Source organism: Geotrypetes seraphini, chromosome 1 (genome assembly GCF_902459505.1).
Source record: "Geotrypetes seraphini chromosome 1, aGeoSer1.1, whole genome shotgun sequence".
NCBI classification, from domain to species: domain Eukaryota; kingdom Metazoa; phylum Chordata; class Amphibia; order Gymnophiona; family Dermophiidae; genus Geotrypetes; species Geotrypetes seraphini.
In genome coordinates, this window is record NC_047084.1 from 459725435 (window position 1) to 459750992 (window position 25558).

The 25558-nt window shown below is 41.5% G+C and overlaps 1 protein-coding gene across 1 annotated transcript in view; it reads left to right on the forward strand.

Annotated features, from left to right (window-relative positions):
• Positions 1 to 1027: 1027 nt before the first annotated feature.
• The window catches only part of FAM50A (family with sequence similarity 50 member A), a 34678-nt gene continuing 10147 nt past the window's right edge, over positions 1028 to 25558 (forward strand). The window contains exons 1-5 of the mRNA XM_033922806.1: positions 1028 to 1250; positions 16104 to 16188; positions 16571 to 16670; positions 17383 to 17540; positions 19045 to 19127. Of these exons, the coding sequence (XP_033778697.1) occupies positions 1140 to 1250; positions 16104 to 16188; positions 16571 to 16670; positions 17383 to 17540; positions 19045 to 19127 (537 nt within the window). The 5' untranslated portion in view covers positions 1028 to 1139. The remainder of the gene's footprint in view (positions 1251 to 16103; positions 16189 to 16570; positions 16671 to 17382; positions 17541 to 19044; positions 19128 to 25558) is intronic.

Genomic DNA, 25558 nt, shown 5'->3' on the forward strand with positions numbered 1-25558 from the left:
CTCATGACCTATAAGGGAGCTGTAGGGAGGAGAAGACACGGCACCCTTTTTGTGAAGTTCACAGCAGTGCCCTGTAAGGTACCCCACTATTTAGGTGGCATGTCTGGGTGTGCAGTCATTCACTTTGCAGACCCCTCCCATGTCCAACAGGGCTTGTTCTAATCTAGGCGTTTTGGATTTGGATGGAAAGTTGGACAGAAATGTGGTATATAGATGATTTATTGGCTTGGATGATCAAATCGGCAGGACGTATAATTAGACGATTTTCGAAACAAAAAAAAAGTTGGACATATCTTTCGAAAATGTGTCTTAAGGTGTTTTTTACTTTGGACGACTTGTGAGATGGACGTAAACGGACTTAGACGTCCCTTTCGATTATGCCCCTCCATATCTTCACCGGGTAACTTTTTTAAAAATAATTTTTAAATGTTTTGTCAACAATTTTTTTAAAAAAGTACTTAGCTTTTAATCTTTTAGTGGTCAGCTTGTAGGGACATTTATGCCAACATGTTTCACCCAGCGGGTTTTTTCAAGGCTCATATCCCTAAACTAGCTTTCGCAGCCTTATCTGACCACCAAGTATTGTGAACAAATTATTTTTAAAAAAGTTTATATAAATATGACCCGGTGAAGATATGGTACGTGAAGCCGGATGCAGTGAAATATTTTGAGTATCAAGGTGGCACCTCTGAGGGTCGGTGAATATTGAGAAAGTACCAGAGAAGTTCCACGATCAATCCATGGTACTCTAGAATGAAGTGTCCAGTGTGCGTGCGGCTAGCTCATCCTACTTGTCTACAGCTAAGAAAACTCTGCAAGGATGTCCCCGTGATATAAAAATAATAGTGGGTGAGACAAAACCTGCCGCACTGACTTTTCAGCAGCAAGAGAGGAAAGGGAGAGACGCGGCGTGCTCTGTGACGCCATCAGGCGAAGGCATTGCCGGGTTGAGATATGCAGCGGGGCGGAAATGTGAAAAAAAAATGACGCCGCCTGTCTCTGATGCTAATAGCGGGGCGGAAGAGGAGGAGTTGGACGTGTCGCGGGGCGGAAGTGAGGGACGTAGTAGCAATCCCAGTTGCGGCGCTTGGTCGGTCGGCTGCCGTTGAGTGTTTTGGTGTCGGTGTTTCGTGTCCATAATGGCGCAGTACAAGGGAGCGGCCAGTGAGGCTGGGAGGGCCATGCAGCTGATGAAAAAGAGGGAGAGGCAGCGGGAGGAGATGGAGCAACTGCGGCAGAAGATCGCCGAGGTAACATCTGCCCTCCCGCTCTTCAAAATACCCACAAATATGTCTTCATTTAAGATCCACAGTGATCTCATTCACAAGCATTTCATTAATATGCATAATCCGTCTTGCGTTGTCAACTTTTTAACAGAGCAAAAAAAAAAAGACACCCACCCCACAACTCTCCCTTGCTTCGCCCATTTACTTTATTCCCAGTGTCTCTTTTCTGACTTTCAGGTTGTTTTTTTTTTCCTGTCTATGTAGAGTCTACTGTCCATTTCACATCCCACTGTTCATCCCTCCCCCCCTAACTTCTAGCTTTGCCCCCCTTATCTCATTCTTACACGTCTCCTTCCAGTGCATTTTCTCATGCCCCTCTTTCATTCACACTTCTTTCCAGGATTGCCTGGCCCCTAGACTCTCCATGCCTATCTTCTCTGCTCATCCATCCCCTGAGACCCCTCTTCCTCCCACAATCCAGCCCCCCCCCTCCCTGGGGTCAAGCTGTCATTTTCTCCCTGCCTCTCCTCTGCCTTGCTTCCCTCTGTTCCCATTGGGTCCATCGGTTCTTTCCATCCAGTTTCTCTCTTGTCCCCTCCACCACAAAGGTGCACATGCTCATCTTAATGTGTCAATAAATTAATCTTCCTAATTCTATAGGGAAAGGGGAACACACAGTTAAGGCAGCATCAACAACAGCTCAGCATAGCCAGCATTCACTGTCGTCATGCTTCCTCCCACAGCATTAAACATTTATTTGTAAATAGTACTTTTTAAACTATTCCATTTCCCTAGTACTCCACGCTCAGTGTCCACAGTCCAACTTGCCTTTGGTCATTTGGTGCTGTGAAAAAGTGACAAGCTGGTCAGGTGTGGTGTGTGGTCACAAGGGTGGCTGAAGAGTGTCTTGCTGTGCTGTGACTTTCAGCTAACAATGATTGGCTCGCACAGGCTGCCTCTGTTGCTGTGGCCCACCATTGAGGAAGAAACAGGAAATGACATCTGGAGAAGGGTGGGCTGAAGCAGCAGAGGTCCTGTGGCTGACTTTTGAGCCCGAAGGAGGAAGGACTAGGAAGGAACTTGGAAGCTGCCTGCGAAGCGACTCTTTCAAGTTAAGTAATTAAAAAAAAACACCAGATGCAGACTAAGGGAAGGAGGGCAAAGAGAGAGAAGGAGGGAGTTAAAGAAAGGGCAGGATCAAGGTCTGATGCTGAGAGCTAGTCTGACTGTCTGTTAGACAGATGTTGGTAGGACATTGTTGCAGTGGCATCTCTAGACAAAAGTATTTGGGGTGGCAACAGGAAGGCAAGCCAAAATATTTCCATACATCTTAATCATTCCTCCCCCACCTTTAAATAAGCTATAAGAGACAATGGGGTCCTTTTACTAAGGTGCGCTAGCCGTCCATAGAATATATTGGGTTCTTTAGCACTAAATCAGCTAGCGCTCCTTAGTAAAAGAGGGGGTTTGTGAGAACTACCATTGTGAAATGCTAACCTTGTGAGATGCCAAGCCAAGTTACCGTTGCAAGAGGAAGATGAGTCTTTTTGACCAACATCCCAAAGCAGTGTGGAATTTATAGTTCCTGATTCTATCCATTGGAATCCATGCTGCAGATTTCATAATGCATCATGATAGGGTTGTCAGAATGCCAGAACTGGTCTAAAATCTCCCAGTTGGAACTGGGTAACTTGGCAGCTCTACAAATCTCAGTGGAAACTTTGAACCTCCGGTTTGCAACATACTCAGTCCCCAAAAGTGGAGCTAGGACCATTCCTCATACAACTCATTGTATAAAATTGTTATTATTCAAATTGTGATATAAGCTACACAACCTCCTTCCACTGTCAAACATTTTGTGAAATAACACAGAACCCTAAAAAAAGAAACTCAGAATCTATATAACAAATCACAGTACCTCTAATTCCCAGAACTCAAACTGTAACAACCCTATGAAAAGAATATTTCGTCAGAGTGCTAATACACCTGCTACTGAGAAACTAGAAGAAGCTGCTTTGCTATTGATCTCTAGATAGAAATTACATATTAGTATACAGTAACGCCTCACACATGCAAAACACAGCCAGACCCTCACCTAATACAGAATAGGAAATTAAATGACAGAAAAGTGTAGATGAAAACTGAAATGAAAACATAAAAAATCTGATTCTATAAGCTTTGCAATGCTAGAAAAAAATATAACAGAAAGGATGCACATTTCCCAAAGCTGACACATTCCAGTCCCTAAAAATTTCAAGTAATTTTTTTCTTTTCTGCTTTTGTTCTCTGTGCATTTTATTTTTCCAAACTGATTGTAGTCATTTTCTTTACTTTGTGTCACATTCTTCTTTACTAATAAACTGACCATTTCCATTTACTAAGTGGTCCATTTACTAAACTGAGGTAAAAAGTGTTCTTAGTGCACCCTTACATAAATCTTTCCCTCATGCTACAAGGCCATTTTTACCACAGGGATAAATGGCTGCATTTTCTATTTTTTGAATTAATGGTCATTTGTTAATTTTGTAAAGTATAAAACCACCCAGATGGACTATATCTTCACACATATATATGGAAAACCACCAACTGAAAATGAGGAAAATGTGCACACTGAGGGGCAAATTTTATAAATGGCATCCTGATTGTAGGTGGCCTACTGCTGCCTAACCAGCCAATCGGAACGCACGTTTTAAAAAAAACAAAACAACCCCAACCCGAGGCAGGCCACTTATATTGTAGGCACCTCTGGGAGCCTAGGGAAGCACGTAGGCCCGCCTAAGCTTGCCTAAGGCTAGGGGTGGGTGTGGCTTCGCTCAGAATACTTTTAGCGGCTGCAGTAACTCGTTCCCCCCTCCCCCCGTGAAGATTACCAGCAGGAGGGGTGCCCAGTCCCTCCTGCAGGAACCCCCCAAACATCACCGCAAACATTGCCAACAGGAGGGATGCCTAGTCCCTCCTGCCAGAACCCCGGACCCCCACCTGAATATCGCCACAAAGATTGCCGGCAGGTGGGTTGTTCAGTCCTTCTGCCAAACCCCCTTCAAATATTGCCACAAAGACTGCCGGCAGAAGGCAGAAGGCCCAGATCCCTTAGGCCATAGGGTAGGGGGGGTGTCCAGAAGAAGGGCATCCCTCCTGTTGGCAATGCTCGGGAGGGGGGTTCTAGCAGGAGGGACTGGGCATCCCTCCTGCCGGCAGTCTTCGCAGGGTGGGGGGGGGGGGAATGGGTTGCCGCTAAACTTATTGTTGAAGGGAGATCCCTTGCTGTGATAAGTTCAGCGGCAACCCGATTCTCTAACCAGCGCCTGTGACATGGATGCTGGTTAGAGAATCATTGGTGTTAGGCGGGCTTAGGCAGTGATTCTATACAGGACACTTGTGTGCAATTCTCAAAAGCCGCTTAGGTGACTTCTGAGACTAGGCATCCTATACAGAGTCCGGCCCTGAATGTACACTCATCTATCTTAACAAAGAAGAAAAAGACTTCAGTAGTGGTTCCTCTCCATATACTTAAGAGTGCAAACCCACTTTACAGAATTTTAATCATCGGTCAAAAAAATCTCCATATCATCCATATTATTGCTGGCTTTTACAAAGCTGTGGTAGAGGTTTCTACCATAGGCCAGTGAGATAAATGCTCCGACACTCATAGAATTCCTGCGAGGGTTGGAGCATTTACTTCGCTGGCCCAAGGTAGAAACCTCTACCATGGTTTTAAGGAGCTGATACTTATATAGAATTCCTATGAGCATTGGAGAATTTAGCACCCCGGGCTACTGCGGCTTTGTGAAAGAGAGCCATAGTTTTCTCCCACTCAACATATATTCAATTTGAAAAAAAAACAGTGATATATTCAGTTGGAAAGAATCAGGGAACTTATGCTAACAGAGCTGCCTATTTTACTTCCTCTAAGCTTCATTAAGAGATAGTTCCCAATCATTTGAGAAAACAGCTTTCACATTGCTAGTCCTACTAATTTTGCCATTAGCGTGTAAACTCTTTCTGGTTGCGCAAATCAATTAGAGCAGAACACACTTATTCTCCAACTCAGACACTCCCCCACTGCAAAACAAATTATATTTTAGTGTGTGGATAGCACGCACACATCCTGAAATTACCTCAGTGTGCCCCTGCAATATGCCATTTTTTTGCTGTGGTAAGCATGTGTTGGTATGTAACGCAGCCTTGTAAAAGATCCCTAAATATTTTCTACCTTTGTTATCTGGTCATTTTGTTTTTTTCTGATCATGTATATCCCAGTCTCCAGTTTCTTCTTTCTTCTGTCTTAATTTTCTTTCCAGGGTCTTCAGTTTATCTGCCACTTCTCTCCCTACCTGTCTTTTTCACTTCCTCTCCTACATCAATCTTTGACTGATCTTTTCCCTTCAACTTTTCTCCATTTTTCTATCTGCTCAGACTTCATTCTTACTAGTTATCAATATTCCTTTTTTTTTTTTTTTTTTAAATTGTATCTACCTACAACGTTCCATCTCCCTCATCCTAGCCCTCCCATTTCTTATCCTATTATTCCCCCTTTTTTTTTTTTCTAACGCGCCCCTCTTTTCCCTTCCTCCTTCTTTTTCCTTTTCCCTATAGTTACTCCTATGACTAGTATCTCCACTCCCTCTCTCACTCCCTCTATCCAGCGTTTCTTCTTCCCCAGCATTTCTCATCACCTTACTCCTTCCTCATGTCCAGCAACTCTCTGTCCCTCTCCCCTTCCATATCAGCACCTCCCCTATCTCTCCCATGTTGAGCATCCCCAAACCTGTCCAATGTGCAGCATCCCTTTTGCTTCCTGTTTTTGAGAGTGGGACACAGACCGATAGAGCCTTTAGCAGCGCATGCGAAGAAGGAACCCTCCACAGCTTCTCACGCCATTATTGTCCTGTTTGTGATAGTGATGGCAAGTGATCTGGGGCTGACAGCTGCTGAATAAGGCCATTTTTGGGGAATGGCACTTCCTACTCCTTAGCAATGTCTATCCAGTGTTGGCCTATGCAGTGCCATCAAGACAGAAGAAACAAAAACAGGTTTTCCATTGCTAGTTTGAAGGGACTGCTGGCAGCTGGCCTGATCATTCAAAAATTAGCCAGGCCGACTGAATGACGGCCAGTTGGCAACCCTAAATCCACCTCAAGTTCACAAGCATCTCATTAATAAGAACATAAGCAATGCCTCCACTGGGTCAGACCCGAGGTCCATCGTGCCCAGCAGTCCGCTCACGCGGCGGCCCAACAGGTCCAGGACCTGCGCAGTAGCTCCCTATCTATACCCCTCTATCCCTTTTTCCAGCAGGAAATCGTCCAATCCTTTCTTGAAATCCAGTACCGTACTCTGTCCTATTACGTCCTCTGGAAGTGCATTCCAGGTGTCCACCACACGCTGGGTAAAGAAAAACTTCCTAGCATTTGTTTTGAATCTATCCCCTTCCAATTTTTCCGAATGCCCTCTTGTTCTTATATGTTTTGAAAGTTTGAAGAATCTATCCCTCTCTACTTTCTCTATGCCCTTCATGATTTTGTAGGTCTCTATCATGTCTCCTCTGAGTCTCCGCTTTTCCAGGGAGAAGAGCCCCAATCTCCCCAATCTTTCAGTGTATGAAAGGTTTTCCATGCCCTTAATCATTCGTGTCGCTCTCCTCTGGACCCTCTCAAATATTGCCATATCCTTCTTAAGGTACGGTGACCAATACTGAACACAGTACTCCAGGTGCGGGCGCACCATTGCCCGGTACAATGGCAGGATGACTTCTTTTGTTCTGGTCGTAATACCCTTCTTAATAATACCCAACATTCTGTTTGCCTTCTTCGCGGTTGCTGCACATTGTGCCGTTGACTTCATTGTTGAATCCACCAGTACACCCAAATCTCTTTCAAGGTTACTTCCCTCTAATACTAATCCCCCCATTTGGTAGCTGAACATCGGGTTCTTTCTCCCTATATGCATGACTTTACATTTCCCTACATTGAAGTTCATCTGCCATTTATTTGCCCACTCCTCCAGTTTGTTTAGGTCCCTTTGTAGGTCTTCACACTCTTCCGTAGTTCTAACCCTTCTACAGAGTTTAGTGTCATCCGCAAATTTTATAACTTCACATTTCGTCCCCGTTTCCAGGTCATTAATATATACATTAAAAGGATTTGAAGCGGTTTACAGAACAATTAAATCGACTTAAGTAATAGCTAAAAATCTAATCAGGTACTTTGAATTTCCCTCTCTGAAAAAAATAATTACTTACATTTATGTATATAAAGAGAAGGAAGAGGGAAAAGCTAATATAATAAATTCAATACTATAGGTGCGTAAAAGGCACAACAGAAGGGAAAACTTCAATATCAAAGAACCCCAAAGAAAAATCTTAAAAGTAAAAGCAAGAAAAAAATAGCAAAATGAAACAAGTCCAACAAAAATAAAATAAAAATAAACCCCAGTCATTCTCACTACCCTCAGTCACAGGCAGCTTTTAATTCCATGTCCCCAATCAAGCCAAGCCAGCCTGGGCTAGTACCCCAAAAGTGACTTCAAATTCCCTGCTCCTGAAAGGCTAGAACCAAACGCTGCAGCTCTGCCAGCCCGTAACCCACCTCGGATTCAAAAGCATCTCTAATATGCATAACACTTTCTATTTATGTTTCTTCTTTAGAATTAGGCAGAATAAGATAGTGTTGCAAACATGATTTTACTGTATTGTACTGCAGTGTGATATCCTAAATGTTTGAGATTCAAATTTAAATAAACATTAATACTCAAGGTGCCACTTACCCCCTCTTCTACGAAACCACGCTAGCAGTTTTTAGCGCAGAGAGCCGCGCTGAATGACCCGCGCTGCTCCCGACGCTCTCTGCGCTAAAAACTGCTAGCTCGGTTTCGTAGAAGAGGGGAATAGTGGTCACATACTGTAGTGATAGGTATTTATTCACAGTCTTTGCAAATACAACATTTGAGATTATTAACATTCATAATTTTAAGATAGTTTAAAATGATGTTTGTTTTAGTACACTTGATATATTGCTTTCCTTCAAAAGACTAAAGCAGTTTGCAGTCAAAATATAAAAATAAAAGCAATAAAGTTTTCGCAACCAAAGAAACTATTTTTAATAGGCAAGCCTAGTTCAATCACTCAAGAATATACACTCTTTCAATCCGCTTATGAAATATAGTACATGAACAGTATAGCAACAGCTAAATAGATGGTATCATTCCCATAAAAGCCTACATACGTTGCTTGATTTGCTGTAGATGTTTTTAATATTTCTGACATCAATGATGCGTGGAACTTCTGTTTGGTAATCACAAATGTCATTTTAATATTCATAACTTTGTTTTTATGTCTTTTAATATTCCCAAGTGCTTAATTATTCCCGCTCTGAGTTCAGTATTGGTAAGTCTTTCGGCTCCTTTTACAAAACTGCGCTAGTGATTCCTGTGCTGCAAATGCGACAAAGCCTATTCAATTCCTACAGGCTTCGTTGCATTTGCCATGTAGAAATCACTAGTCCGGCTTTGTAAAAGGAGTCCCCTGTTGGCAATGGCAAACATATTATGTCCTTATTAAAATGTTTGTTGACATGGATAAAAAGAAACCCAGTTCTTTGATATATATTTCCTTCTGGTCCAAGTTTTATCCCCAAATGAATATTCGTAAGGGCATTTTGCATGGAAAAGATATTTTTCAAAGCCATTTCTGTGGACAATTTCTGTTTGAAAATTGCCCACTGTTCATAGACCATGACGGAGAGATCCTGCAATTGCAATAGTGGTGCAAAGGCTTGGAGGACAAATATGATGAGCTCTTGCTTAAGATGGAGAAAACCGGGCCCGGGGCGTCCCGGAAACACAGCACTCCCTGTCCAAGGAGGAGCTTATGTGGTCCATTTGTGAAATATTTTTGCGCACCACCGATCCCAACCCGTATTTGCTTACCCTTGAGTTTGAGCGGGTTCATCGAGCGGCCAGGGCAGTGTCTTCTAACAGCCCGAGAGATGTAATAACATGTTTCCATCGATTCCCAGTAAAGGAGAAGGTGCTCGCAGCCGCGAGAAAAATGGAACATATTGATTGGGAGGGTGCCAAAGTAGAATTGTATGCGGACATTACATTACATTAGCGATTTCTATTCCGCCATTATCTTGCGGTTTGCAATCATACTACGCAAGCGGCATGAGTTTTGAGAGGTTACTCAATGTCTGGTGGCTAATCACCTCTGCTATAAATGGCATTATCCATTTGGACTCTCGTTCCAGTTGCATAACCAGTCCCACAAGGTGACAATGCCCCAAGAGGCACAACATCTCTTGCAGACGGCTAAGTTGTGGAAAGAAGCGGAGGCTCCGACACAACCTACTCAGCAGAATAAAAGTGGAGTCCCGGGCCCCTCTAGGTGGCAGAGAGGGGATAAGAATGACCAGCGCCTGCAATGCTTTTCCGATGCTATTACACCTGCTTCCCTGCCGTGAAGGAGAGGAGACCGCAATCAGAACTTAATTGTTGAGTTTGTGTGCAAGGTCTTGCCAATATTCCATTTTTGGCAAAAATAACCGAAAGAGTAGTATTCAACCAACTGTCTGACTTTGTAGAATCCACAAACGTTTTACATCCTAACCAAACAGGCTTTAGGAAGAATCATAACACAGAATACTCACTAATCGGCCTTACTACTAATATCATCTATCATTTAGACCATCATAACTCTGTCATACTTTTTCCCCTCGATCTTTCTGCTGCATTTGACACTATTGATCACTCTCTGCTCCTAGATAGATTAAAAACCATAGGCATTTGCGATTTAACCTTACAGTGGTTTACTTCTTTTCTATCTAATCGTTCATCTACGGTACACTTTAATAATACAATTTCAAATCCTTTCACCCATAATTATGGTATTCCTCAGGGCTCAATTTTGTCTCCCCTACTTTTTAATATTTTTCTTTCCCCTTTACTAAGTCTATGTCAATCAATAGGCTTTACTACTTATGCTTACGCGGACGGTATTCAGCTGACTCATCCCTTCAATCCTGAAAGTACTTATGAAATATATCTGATCAACCAAAAATTAGAAAAAATTAAAAATTGGCTTATCCAAAATAGATTAGCTCTAAATATAACAAAAACTAAAGCACTACTTTTTCCAATGAAACAGGGGTTGAAACTAGCGGCCCCATTTTCAATTAATAACATACATCTAAATCTAGTATCATCATTAAAGATACTTGGGGTTATTATTGACGATAAATTTTCTTATCATGATCACATTAGCAATGTTGTCAAATGTTGTTTTTACCGTTTACGTTTGATTCATTCCATGTCCAAGTTTCTGGAACCCAAATCTTTAAACATCTTAATACATTCACTTGTCATTGCTAAGCTTGATTATTGTAATTCACTACTGTTAAACATCACTCAAAAGGAAAAGAGACGTTTACAAATAATTCAAAATACCGCAGTTAAAATTATCCATAATGGAAAAAAAATTGATCACGTAATCCCCTTTTTGATGATTCGCACTGGCTTCCCATTAATCAACATATAACCTATAAAATTTTGCTTTTAGTATTTAAAATGTTATCTACTAATGAACCTCAATTTATAAATCGGTTGCTTATCCCATATAATACGACACGTTCTCTCCGATCCACAGCCCATGGGTTGCTAATGGTTTCTTCTTTGAAAATTATTGGAACCAGACGCCATGATATATATTCAGTGATGGCCCCTCAAACTTGGAATGCCCTACCACTACATATAAGAGAAGAAAAAGATCTCAACAGATTTAAAAACAACCTGAAAACTTTTCTCTCTAGAGACGCATTTAATTTTTAAATGATCTAGTTTTAACATACCTTATACCGCTCCTTATGTTCTTCCCTTTTTTGGCTTTTTCTTTTCTTTTTAATTATAAAAAACATTAATTTTGTAACTGTCTCCCTTTCTTTTTTTCTTTATGTATTCAAGTCTGTCTGTCTGTCAGTCCGTTTTAACCCATTTTAATGCTGTACATTGATTATAAGTTTATTCTATATTTTATTGTTACTCGCTTAGTATGCAATAAGCGATTCATCAAATTTAAATAAAACTTGAAACTTGTCTTGTACTCGCCAAGACTGGATACCATACAGGGGGTATATTTGGACCTTTGTATTGCTTGCTATTCTGTTTGACTCGGGATTTGCAGGGTTAAGAGGGAGAATGGGTTTGTTTGGATTTATTTGTTTGCTGAGTTGTATCTGCTTGCTTCATCTTTACTGTTATTTAACAGGGGGTACAGGGGGATCATAGGAATGCAGGGATTGTCCTCTAAATTAAGAGAGTAGAGAAGGGGAGGGGGGTGGAGGTTGCTTTTTCACGGAGGTTGCTTTAGAGTGTAGGTGGTTGTGGTGGGAGGGAATGGGGTGGGTTGTAGTGGGTGGGTCGGGGGGTTCTGTTGTGGTTCTGGACAGAGTCAATGGGGATTTGATATCTGTGGGGGGTGATGTTCTTGGGGGTATCTTCTTGTTCTACTATACTGTTGGGGAATAGAGTGATGAATTGTTGGGAATATCGCTGGATGACATTTTCTGTACGAGGGTTGAATGTCCCCAGAAAGCGCCATGTTTACAGGTAGGGGTGGGTTTTATTCTGGAGACCCATTTGAGAAAATCTCACGAACACCTGCTCCATCATAAAAAATTTCCTCATATTTTTTTTGGTATCTAACCTTTAATCGGGGAGTAAAAATGGGGTGGGGATCTTTAAAGCGAGTCAACCTTCCCCAGAGGTGCATGAGGTAGTGAGAGACAAACTTGGGAGATATTTGATTTTGAAAGTTACCATTGAACAAGAATTGTTTACCTGTGTTAATATTTATGCTCCCAATACAGAGCAAGGACTGTTTTTCTTGGATTAGGGACCCTATTGCAGGAAAAAGTAGAAGCAAAAACAAAAAACAAACTGCAGACTCCTATGTACGAGATGCAGGCAATGTTTATTATACCAAATATTTTATGCAGTTGAAAATACCACCTTATAACAAACCAAGGGACCTGACATGGTCCGTGTTTCAGAAAACACTACTTCCTCTGAGGTACTAATGAAAATAAATATGAAAACTAAGTAGATATGTATAATACATAAATCAATATAAATTGGTGTGCAAAAAATAATAAAAAATCAAATACCTTTTTGGTTCTCACTCACACGGTGGCCTTTGCTTCTTTTCAGTTTCCTTAACACATATATGTTTTTGTGACATTTATTTTTCCTTTTAGGTAACCATACAGTTTTTCATAAGTGAGATATTTTTCTTTAAGAAACACAATAACTTCTTGTTACTCAAACATCTTAGGACACGTTGTTTAGCCAATCGCAGCTATCCATCCTCTAAGCCCGCCCTCATTTTTGATTTGTCAGTTATCTGCAGTGTTTCTGCGATTTTCAGCCAATCCACACTTTCAGACTGCCCCTTTATCATCAGCAAGTTTTTTGCAGCGTTTTTGCTTTTGCTTTACTAGTTTTGCTTCGCACATTTTTACTTTAATCCTGCCATTGAGCGTTGCTAAGTTCAGCCTCTGTCATGGTTTAAAGCTCATGTATCTTCAATGAGCCTTTTTAGATTGGGGGTAGGGCGAGCCCCGGCAGGCTTTTATGCATATTTATAGCAATATAAATGGTATACGTGACCCATAGGAGGGATCTTATAACAACAATGGGATGCAGCGACAGATATCCTCTAATGGGGCCTAGACCGCTAAGCGGTGCTCATTATTTCTCTCCCCCTTTGTGCTCAGTACGGAACATGTTTGGGCTTACATGATGGGTTATGTTTCCCTTCCCCCCCTTTTTTTAACTAAACTTTTATAACTTAACCCGTTTTTATTAAACGTTTTATACCTTTTACATATATTTTAATTATATTTTTTAACTTTTTATACAGATTAAAGTCATGACCTGTAATTTACTCATTTGGTTCTTTTCTTTTACTTCAGTTTTATACCTTTCATTGTGGTTTATTTTATACCTTTGATCTTTTCACTTATTTATTGGTATTCCATTTAGGATTTGTTTTTTATAGATTTCTTTAGTTTGTGTTCACTCACCCGTTTGTGGTCTCTGTTTTCACCTAAGTTCAGTATATGTATACGCATTGTTGCCAGTCACTTTCACATCATGTGTTTTTGTCGCATAACATTTAAGCACATAGTTGCATCTATCACAGGTTTGTGAGCATTTCCAATAATCCTATATTTTCTGGGTTTCAGTTTCACATTTACACTTATAAACATAAGCAAATTATCATTTTTTTGTATCTGTAATACTTATGTGAAATTATTATGCTCACCACGGTAGTTACATGCATGAATTATAAATAACACTATTTTTCTCCACTCTGTTCGCACATTAACCTCATTTCTTTATCTCATAAGTCTATTCGATCTCATATATTTGTTCACATGGATCTTTATTTGATTTATTATTTTTTGCACACCAATTTATATTGATTTATGTATTATACATATCTACTTAGTTTTCATATTTATTTTCATTAGGACCTCTGAGGAAGGAGTGTTTTCCGAAACACGGACCATGTCAGGTCCCTTGGTTTGTTATAAGGTGGTATTTTCAACTGCATAAAATATTTGGTATAATAAACATTGCCTGCATCTCGTACATAGGAGTCTGCGGTTTGTTTTTTGTTTTTGCTTTGGCTGGCGATACTGCAGTTTTTGTTGGATTCCTTTGTGGAAAAAGTAGAAGGGCATCTGGTACTGGGGGAGGTTTTAATCTATCGCGATTACTGGGGAGTGTCAGCTGATGTTCTCTTATGGGTTGGAAAAGTGGAGGTAGAACCTCAGGTTTGGTCGGACCACTCCCTGGTTTGGTTTGGAATGTAAGTTGGAGAGTCATGGTAGACGGTTTTGGCACCTTGATGAGGGGCTCTTATTGAATCCAGCTAATGTTCAACAGCTAACAGAGAATCTTAAAGAATATATTCTTTTTAATCAAATGGATGAGATCTCCCTGGTTAATTTTTGGGAGGGTTTGAAAAGTGTCTTGGGGGGTAGGGTAATTTCATTGGGAACCTTTCGTAGGAGGGAACACCATTAGAAACTGGAGAACTTGAGGCAAAAACTAGTGGCATTGGAGGCTTAACATAAACAACAAGGGGGGCGGTCTGCATTACTGCATCAAATTAAGCAAGTTAGAGGTGAAATTCAAGATTTAGAGTTATTGGCCCTATCCCAACAACTCCAGGTGTTGCAGCAAACATATTTTGATATCGGCAATCAGGCAGGACACTTGTTGGCTCATAAACTTAGACAAAAGCAGTTGCAAAACTATATAGCTCAGATTAAACTAAACTAAACCTTAGGCTTATATACCACATTTTTTCTATAACAGTAGAGCTTGGCACGGTTTACAATAAATTAGGAAGGAGAACAGATACAATATGGATTTGGAATAGTAAGGAGAGGAGTGGAATTTACAACTTTGAAAATAGCCAAGTTTTCAGATGTTTTCGAAATGATTGGAAAGAGCCCAGAGCTCACAGTTGAATAGGAAAATCATTCCACAGCTCAGTAATTTTGAAAAGTAGAGACCCAGCCAGAGTTGATTATAGGTCCTCTGGTAAGATTGGAGAAATACTTACCTAATATTATACTAGGTTGTATACCGCTGAGGATGGGGTACCTGAGGGGGATATTGATGAATATCTGAGTCAGGTGAACCTCCCTTGTCTATCACAGGAGGAGGCAGATTGGCTTTCCTGACCTATAGAGGTGGAGGAAACCCTGCAGGTCATTAAGGCTCTGCCTTTGGGCAAAGCCCCTGGGTTGGATGAATTCCCTAACAAATATTATTAAGTATTAAGTCCCAGTCAGCCTAGGTATACATTGTCCTATATCTTCCCAACATTTACGAAGAACATTACAAAGTATAGAACAGAAACTTGATCACCTCTCTCCTCCATGTTGATTGACCCTTGAACGTACATATACACAACCACTTCCTTTATCCAGATTAATTGGAATGACACTGCCTAAGTCAGAAGTAATCCTATCATCAAAAATACTTATGATATGCTTAAAAATCTAGACTCCATTTAAAAAATTCCTATATCCAATTCTTTTTTTATTCCTATGTGGAATAATTCTATCCTATTAATGAATAAGAAAATTATCTCTTGGTCACAGTGGCAAGGACACAAAATTTGGGACAAATTGGAGAACTTTTTCTAAAATGCACACCTTGTGTAATTTAAAAGATGCTTTTTTTTGCTTGGCTTCAGTTAAGACCTGTTGTCCACAAAAGTAACATTTCATATAAAGACCTCCACAATACACCAGATATTTACAACTTTTATATTAAGTTATACAATTTTGGTCATGCTGCATTTCAAGTCTATACATTTCTAAAAAGTTTAAAACAAGGCATGTAATTTTCACCACACAAAGTACCTGCAGAAAAAAAAGTGTAGATATCTATAGTTACTTTTCATTAGGTGATTTTCAAATGGAAAATAGACGGAACTTGTCTTTTTACTTTGAAAATTGATGCACAATCAATGTACAAAGTATTTGTGGACTTTATAGCTGTGTGGGCAATGTAAGAAATGCTTTCATAAAGACTAGTTACACCATGCTTTTATCCTTTCCTCTACCTTAGTCTAGCGGACTGATCAGTTTGGCTTTAAAAGCCAACCAAATGCATATACATAATTCTCATGAACATTCACTGAAAAATCAGCTAACTTGAGGCTACACATTGAACATTTATGGAAACCTTGTTTAGTAGGATGGCTTGTCTTGGATACACTGACACTTCAGGGCTTGTTTGTGGCTTTCAAGAATGAAAGAAACCATGATCAATTCCTGTCATGTCTGCCCCTCTACCTTGCAGGAGAATGTCGTGAAGTCGAACATCAACAAGAAGTTCTCGGCACACTATGATGCTGTGGAGGCAGAGCTCAAATCCAGCACTGTGGGTAAGTTCAAAAGCTGGCTTAGCCCTCCTGTTTCAAGCACTGTTCCCATCATCTGGCAGGCTTATCAACCAAGGTTTGTGCCTTCTACCTTTGTAAGAAAAACTTGCTGTTGAGTACAGCAGGAATGGAGGTCAGTGGGTGAGTGGTTGGGCCAACTTAGCCTGCTGGTAGTCACTGGCTGGGGAGGCACTTCTGAGGCTTCATTGGGCCTAGCCTCTACTGTTCAAGGTTCAAATTACAATTGCCTGGTGCAAAGAAGAAGAGATCAGTCTAGCCCCAGATGATTGATTTTCTACTGCTGGTAACATGTTTTGAATTTATTTATTTTTTTTGCTGTCCCTCTGAGTTATTTTACTTCCCAGACCCATTCTGTCTTCCTCAGGTCTGGTGACCCTCAATGACATGAAGGCCAAGCAGGAGGCTCTGGTGAAAGAGCGGGAAAAGCAGCTGGCCAAGAAGGAACAGTACAAGGACTTGCAGCTGTGAGTTTCAAACTAGTGACTGCAGAACAGGCTTCAGTTCATCCTCTGCTACCTCCTGTCTTCTCTGCTTTTCCTTCCCTAATAGTGTGTAGTGGCCATTCTAGCGGACGCTCCTGACCATTCCTTCTATTAAGCACCTCTGAATTCATTGCAATCAGCCGCTGCCTTCTTGCAGAGCTGGAATTCAGAAATCTCATATGTGGAACGCCACACTGGCTCTTGTGCCCTTTTGATAGTGACTATGGGCCAAATTCTCTAAATGTCGCCACTAGTGGCGGCCGCTTAGAAAAGCAGTGCCAATCATGTGTTAATCACACAATGACGCCTTTTAAAAAATCCTGGCCATGTCAAAACTAGGCGCCAGAAGTGTAGGCCTACATTTCCCGCGTCTACTTTCAACAAGAATCATGTCATAGAGGCACCTACCGACACCTACATCAATTTCTGGCGTATACCAAACCTATTTTAAACGTAGGTACCGGTAAGCACCTCTATGGACTGGAGTTGACTGCCATCATTTGTAGGCGTTTGCAAGCGCCTACATTTTTTTAAAATTAGACTGTAATTGGTTTTAAACAACGCAATCAGTTACTACATTGTTTGTCATCATTTAAACCATTTAAGTTAGGCAGCGGTAGGGTGTCAACCGCTGCTTAATTTTCAGCACAGGCCAGCTTTGAGAATCTGGGCCTATGTCTTTTTATTTTTCCAGAAAACTGGAAAAGCAGCGAGAGAAGGAGCGAAAAAAAGAACAGAAACGTAAGATTGCCAGTCTGTCCTTCAACTTGGATGAGGACGAAGCAGAGGAGGAGGAGGAGGAGGAGGAAGAAGAGGAGGATGAAGACGGAGAGGAGGACTTGGACCCACAGGGTAAGAATCGTACCCACTCTAGGCTTTAGATGCTTTAGGGTTGAGATATGTGGAGGCAGGAGGCTCTAAAATTGGGTCAGCCATGGGTCCCTTTTTTTTTTTGCTTCTGTTTCATTAATGTGGCATGGAAGATGATTGTGGATTGAGACATGAGTGGCACAGATTTTTTTTTTCTTTTTTGCATAATGTTCATTGAGAACAAGGAAACATAACAAAATAACGATGTGCATACTTATGCACTAATGCACAACAGCAATAACAGTTAATGCCATCTTATCTTATAAGAAACATAGAAACATAGAAGATGACGACAGAAAAGGGCTACAGCCCATCAAGTCTGCCCACTCTGCTTACCCACCCCCTGTCTATGCCCTAATGACCCAATTTTATCTTGACCCTCGTAGGGATCCCACATGGGTATCCCATTTATTCTTAAAGTCTGGCACGCTGTCTGCCTCGATCACCTGCACTGGAAGCTTGTTCCAATGATCAACCACTCTCTCTGTGAAGAAATACTTTCTCGTGTCGCCATGAAATTTTCCGCCCCTGAGTTTGAGCGGGTGCCCTCTTGTGGCCGAGGGTCCCTTGAGAAAGAAAATATCATCTTCCACTTCGACACGTCCCGTGAGGTACTTAAATGTTTCGATCATGTCTCCCCTCTCCCTACTATAAAGTTAGCCGTTGTTCTAATCCCCAACCCCTATCTCCCCATCCACCCTTTTTTCAAAGATAATAGTAACAATAAGGAGTTATGACTCCAATGGTGTTCCTTAGACACACGTTGGATTAAACAACTTATGAAAAATGTTGCAAGACCTTCTGGATTAATAATTAAAAATCCAGCTATATGTCTGATTTGTCACCCCTCTCCAGTGGCATCTATAGATAATTATTACTGGGGTCAATATTTAAATGTTGCAGTTGGCCTTTATTTAAATACTGGCTGGATGAGGAGGCATGTTGAATAGACGTGGAGATTGTCAGTCTTAAATCATATAGCTACATGTATGTTAGGAAGCCTTTTTGTAGACTCCATTTATTTATTTATTTAGCTATCTAGATAGCAGCTGAACATTGCCAGCTAACTGTACAGTTAGAACAGCCATTCTCTGTGATGCTCTGTCTTGGTGCTGTCTAGATACTGCAGAGGCGATCTTTAAGAATTTTCAGTGGCATTATCCGGCTATAGGCTACTTATCCTTATAGAAGCTGTCACTATGTGGATATGTGCTTTTGACTATTTAGTCATGCTTTTCAGTGGTAGCTCCAAGTAAGTTACATTCAAGTACACTAAGTATTTTCTTGTACTTGAAGCAAAGGAGCATGAAATAACTTGCCCAAGGTTACAGGGGGCATCATTGGGATTTGAGCCCTAGATTCTTGGTTCTGAGCATAGTGTTCCAGCCTCTAGACCACTCCTTGAGTTGTGTAGGCAGCAGGGGACTCAATTTGGGGCATTTCCTTTCTTCCTTTTCACTGTTAACCCCATATGTTTCCTTTCTAGAGATCCCCACAAAAAAGAAGAAGAAACAGCTGGGCAAAAATCCAGATGTGGACACCAGCTTCCTTCCAGACCGGGACCGTGAGGTACACAGTCCCTGCTTCCCTCTGTATCTCTTTTTCCTCCTGTGAGAGGAAGAATCGACATGAAACATAGCCTGGGGATCCAAGATAGCTATTAGCTCTCAGTGTGCACTTGAGCTCTGACTTACTTCACTTTTTCCTTCACTATTTTCTCAGTTAATGGTGTTACCTCTATAATGGTTCAGGAGGAAAAGGGTAATTTGCATCTTATCCCTGAAGTCGGCTTCACCCCTCTGTCTTGCAAGCAAAGATTGATAAGTTTCTCTGGCATTTGTCTTTAAGAGGTACCTCAGAGAGCAGCGGTGATAATGAAACTATGTCCAAGCACTCTGCCTGTCATTGCAGCATGTTCTCATTGAGGTGAGAGGAGACAATGCAGGGAGAAGCTGCAACAAAGATGCCATTGTTGGGGCAGTTGATTGTAGATGTCCCTGGAGCCTTTGTCAAAGAGTGTAGAAGTGACAAGGTTCCTTAACTACTGTTGAGATACATGAAACGCCACATTTTGTCTAACGTGTCACACTCTGACTTTCCATACCCTCTTGGTTGCAGTGGCTTAATTTAAAATATCATTGTCCAATTGGCTGGATCCGATTTAGACTTTTTTACAGATATGACATCTTAGCTCTAACGGCAGGAAAATAGATTGTCGGCATGGGAGGCCATTCAGGATAGTGTGTCCACCCTGGTTAAGAGGAAGTTGGAGGCCCTAGAAGATCAGAGCAGGGGATGTTATTTATATTTCTAAATTTCTTAAGATCGATAGTGGTACTCCTGAGAATATGCTGATGAGGTAATTCAGGGAGATTCTTAAGATTTCTGCTGGGTTCATGCCTCCCATTGCCAGGGCCACCTGTTTAACTGTGAAAGGCTCAGAGAAGAAAGAGCTCCAGTTATTGGAGAACAATTTGAATCAATCTATGAGGGTTTTTAAAAATTTCTTGGAGGAGCTAGAGTGTATTCTATACTGCTTGTAATTTTTAGCCATGAATACAATCAGAATTGGATCTTGAAATTTTATTTCCATTACAGATGCTTCCTTTTACAAAGTGGAGTGCTAAATGCAAATAAGTCCATTCAGTTCTCATTGGCTTCTTTGCATTCAGCACACATTAATTGTTAGCACCATTTTGTAAAGGGAGCCCAGGGTGTCTTTCGGATGGAAAAGCATTTGGGCATCATAAAGATTTTGGGGGGTCTAAGGCAGAGGGCTGTATCCTTGGAGCCTCTTTCCTGCTCAGATTTCTTTGAGCTTGTGTTCTCAAGTTTCTTGGTTTACTTACTTATTTAAAAAATTTCTTACCTGCCTATTCACAGGCGATTTGCAAAATACAATCATAAAAAGCAGGTACATACAATAATTTTGTACAAACATATTAGAGACATCAGTTTCTTCAGAAGCAATTATCTGACATTGCTACCCGCATATCAGCAGAAATATTCTGCAAGGACAAGAAATAAGCAATCATTTAAATGCTTCCATGAACAAGGTGGTTTTTAATACCTTCTTAAATTTTTGAAAATCCAAGAGTGCTCAAGTGGATCGATTTTTCACTCCGTCAAAAATTATAAAGACTAGGGGACACTCGATGAAGTTACAGGGAAATACTTTTAAAACCAATAGGAGGAAATTTTTTCACCCGGAGAATAGGTAAGCTCTGGAACGTGTTGACAGAGGTTTTGGAGCTGGTTTTAAGAAAGGTTTGGATAAGTTCCTGGAGGAAAAGTCCATAGTCTGTTATTGAGAAAGACATAGGGGAAGCCACTGCTTGCCCTGGATCGGTAGCATGGAACGTTGCTACTCCTTGGGTTTTGGCCAGGTACTAGTGGTCACCTAGATTGGCCACCAGTGAGAACGGGCTACTGGGCTTGATGGACCATTGGTCTGACCCAGTAAGGCTATTCTTATGTTCTTAATGGTCCATTTAGATTGTTCCATAAGGTCACTTCTGCAAGAGAGAACGCAGATGTTCTTATGCTTTCATAATGTGCTTATGAAAAATCCATCATTGACAATCGTATCATCTCCTCAGACCATAAGGTTCTGAGCAGTTGGTAGAGTGTCATCGCTTGTGTCAAGTACCAAGGAATACCAGCACTATTGTTTTGGAAATACAGTGGTACCTTGGATTACGAGCATAATCCGTTCCAGGAGCATGCTCGTAATCCAAAATGCTCGCATATCAAAGCAAGTTTCCCCATAGGAAGTAAGGGAAACTTGCTTTGATATGTTTCCAACCCCCACCTTCCCCCCCCCCCCGAGGTCAGCAGCGCTGCTCCCCCCCATCCCCCAAGAACCGGCATTGCTCCCCCCGAAGGCCCCCCCACGAACCGGCACCCTCCCCCCCGCCGCCATCAGGCACCCCCCTGCCGCGACCTGAGGTTCCTTCTTACTTTTCTGTAGCCTCCGCAGCAGCACCGGCACCAGCATGTCCTGTGCGTGGTGCCGGTGCCTGAAGATCTGCTTCCTGTGCTGGGCCTTGAGAGTTCACGTTTGAAGTGAGAGTTCATGTTCGACGTGAACTCTCAGGCCTTGCCCAGCACAGGAAGCAGATCTTCAGGCACCGGCACCAAGCACAGGACATGCTGGTGCCGGTGCCGCTGCGGAGGCTATAGAAAAGTAAGAAGAGGGTTTGGGTGGGTTGGGGGGACCTCAGGTCGCGGCGGGGGGGTGCCCGAAGGCAGCGGGGGGGCACCATGGCGGCGGGGGGGGTGCTGGTTCGCAGGGGGGGCAATCGCAAATCGAAGCGCACTCGGTTTCCGAGGCGCCGATTTTGCGAATGTTTTGCTCGTCTTGCAAAACACTCGCAAACCGGTGCACTCGTAAACCGAGGTACCACTGTAATTAGACACCTTGCAGGCAGACAATGAAGGTTTTTTAACCATTGTGTGATATGGACAAACTTTCTCACACCACAGATTAAACATGCAACAGCATTTTGGATCATCTGTATGTACACTTCTCCCTCCGTATTTGTGGTGGATGCGGGCGGAACATAGCCGCGAATATAAAAAAACCACAAATAACTTTTTATATGTTATTCGTGGTTTTTTGTAACTGCCAGTGGTTTTGTGATTAAAACCGCGAATAACCTTTTAAATGTTATTTGCGGTTTTGGGAAACGATTCACTAAGCTTTTAGCAGCTTTTAGCAGGCAAGCAGTGATTCCCAAAGCTGTTAGCAGGCAAGCAGCGATTCCCAGCGATTTTCTGGATAATAGCGATTTTCTCCATGCATGCTGGGAAGCAGCATTTCTCTCTATGGATGATGGGAAGCAGCGTGGTGGGAGAAAGCATGGGAGCAGCGATTTTTAGAATGAATGAACGTTAAACTTTTTTTTCGGTACAGTAAAAGGAAAGGAACTTTGATCGTGATGTAATTTTGGGGGCGGGGTCAGCATGCGAAAAATCGCGAATAAATGAAACCGTGAGTGCGAATACGGAGGGAGAAGTGTATGTGTTTTTTGAACCAGAGCAACTTACAACATTTCTTGATGCAAATTTTTCTTGGGACGTAATCCTCCTAATTCTTTTCCTTGGCGTCTAAAATGTAGGCACTGTTTGTGAATTTAAACTTTTAGGGAATACTGGCACTTATGCAGCTAAACATGTGCTTGCATGCATAAGTTGCTAGCTCTGCGCTGTTCCATAAATGGCCTGTACTACTCACCTAGAGCGTAACTGCAAGGGAGAATGCTCACATGAGAGGAGCATGGGTGGGACAGACATTAAGCAAAACAAAAGAACGTTCCAACAAATTCGCAGTGAAGAGTCAAATGACGAAAACAAGAAAAAACAGCAGATACGATGTACAAGGTACAAAGTCTTTATTGGCGAAAATACTACGTAGCAATCCAAATAATAGTTCTCATATGGAGACACAAGACCTGACATAGTCCGTATTTCGGAAAACACTCCTTCCTCAGAGGTCCCAGATGTAATGGTGCTTAAATATATTACATTACATTAGTGATTTCTATTCCACCAATACCTTGTAGTTCAAGGTGGATTACAAAAGAAGTTATCTGGCCATTTCCAGAGGAATTGAAGAGAAGAGCGGATTGCTTAGGAGAAATTGGGATGAGTCTTGCAGTGTTAGTTTGTCTTCCAAGATTTCTTAAATAGCATGGTTTTTATTTCTTTTCTAAACTATTTGTAGTTTGGGGTCATAATCAGGAAATTGGAGAGTTGGTAGTCCAGTTTTGCTGCTTGTGTGGCTAGAAGGCCATTGTACAGTTTTTTTCGTTTGACGTCTCTGATTGGGCGATGCGTGAACGGTTTGTGGGTTCTCCTATGTCTGGTTGAGGTAGTTTGGATTAGGCGGTTGTTTAGGTAGGTTGGACTGTCTCCGTTTAAGGTTTTAAATAGTAGGCAGTAGAATTTGAATTGTACTCTTGCTTGTATTGTATTGAAAAAAAGATAACTCTGGTAATGCATGAAAGACTTGCAACGTAATGCTCCTTTCCAGCTGCAACTCAGTAGACTGCAGTGAGTTACTCGCTAAAGTGCCACATTTAGAGCTGCTATTACATTACATTACATTACATTACATTACGGATTTCTATTCCGCCTGTGCCTTGCGGTTCTAGGCGGATTACAATATAGAAAATATCTGGGACATTCCAGTAGAATTACATTTCAGGATAGGAGTAAGTTACAGGAACAGTGAAGAGTTATGATATTACAATTTCACAGAAGATATTACTTATGACAGAAGATAATACATATAGCAGAAGATAATGCATTTTGCAGAGGTAATACATGTCAACTCGATCAGTTAAGTCGGGTGTAATGTAGAAGAGTTTCAGTACATTCTTGATCACCGACAAAGAGATAATATGGATGAGTGATTCCGAAGTCGTTGAATGGGAACTCGTTGGGCGGTGGTTAGAGTGATGGGAGATATTTTTTGAACAGTAGTGTTTTTATTTCTTTGCGGAACTCTTTTATGTCTGTTGTTTTGGTCAGTAATTTAGAGATGTCAGAGTCTATTTTGGCTGCCTGTGTCCCCAGGAGGTTGTCATAGAGTTTCTTACGACAGGTACCGTTGAGTGGTGGATAGGTGAAGAGGTTCTGTGTTCTCCTTTTTCTTGGTGGGTGGTAGTAGTGAAAACGGTTATTTAGGTAACTGGGTGCCGTGCCATGGGTTACTTTGAAAATGAGACAGTAGAGTTTGAATTGTATTCTTGCTTTTATTGGTAGCCAGTGGGATTCTAGGTATGCATTGGTAATGTGGTCGTATTTGCTGAGTGAATATATGAGTCTGAGGGCTGTGTTCTGGATGGTCTGTAGTTTTTTTATTGTGTTGGTCGAGCAGGGTAAGTAGAGGCTGTTGCAATAGTCGACGATACTTAGTACCATGGATTGGACAATGATCCTGAATTGGTCTTTTTTAAAGAATTTTCTGATTTTTCTTAAATTTCGCATTGTGAAGAATGCTTTTTGGGTGATTTTTTGGATTTGTGTTTGCATTGTACAGCATCTGTCTAAGTGTATTCCAAGGATTTTGAGGGAGTTCTGTATAGGGTACTTGATTGAGTTTACTTCCAGTTCTGTTAGGGATGGTTTTTTGTCTTTCTCTAGTAATAAGAATTTGGTTTTGTCAGAGTTCAGCTTCAACTTGTGGTCTATCATCCATTTATCCACTGTTTCCAATGTAGTTTTCAGGTGTTCTGTGGAGATTGGGTTATGTATGTCGAATGGAAGGAGGATAGTAATGTCGTCCGCGTAGCTGAGAGAAGTAATATTTTGGGCGTCTAGGACGGTGCCTAGGGAGGATATGAATAGGTTGAAAAGTGTGGGAGAGAGGGGAGAGCCTTGTGGTACTCCACATGGATTGGACCATGGTTCAGATAGAATGTCTTTAGATTTGACTCTGTATGTTCTATTTTTGAGTAAGCCTTTGAACCAGTTATGAACTTTACCTGAAATTCCTATTGCGTCTAGTATTTGGAGGAGTATGTCGTGGTCCACTAGATCGAATGCAGCTGATAAATCAAATTGGATGATTAGTAGTTTGTTTCCTTGGCTGAGGTGACTTCGAGCTATGTCTAGTAGAGATACTAGTAGAGTTTCGGTACTGTAGTTGGTTCTGAATCCGGATTGGGATGGGTGTAAGATATTGTGGGATTCAAGGTACGTGGACAGTTGTTGTGCGACTAGTCCCTCTATTATTTTGACGTATGTTGGGATAGAAGCGATTGGTCTGTAGTTTGATGGGCTGTTTGTTAGACCTTTGGGATCTTTCAGTATTGGCGTGATTATAATTTCTCCGAGGTCTGGTGGGAACTGGCCTTCCCTGAGTGTGGTTTGCAGCCATAATGTGTAGCAAGCTTTGAAGTTGGTGGAAGCTGTTGCTAGTAGGTATGGTGGGCAGTTATTCAGATCACATGCTGATTTGCAATATTTTTTGTATAGCCTGTCCAATTCGGTCC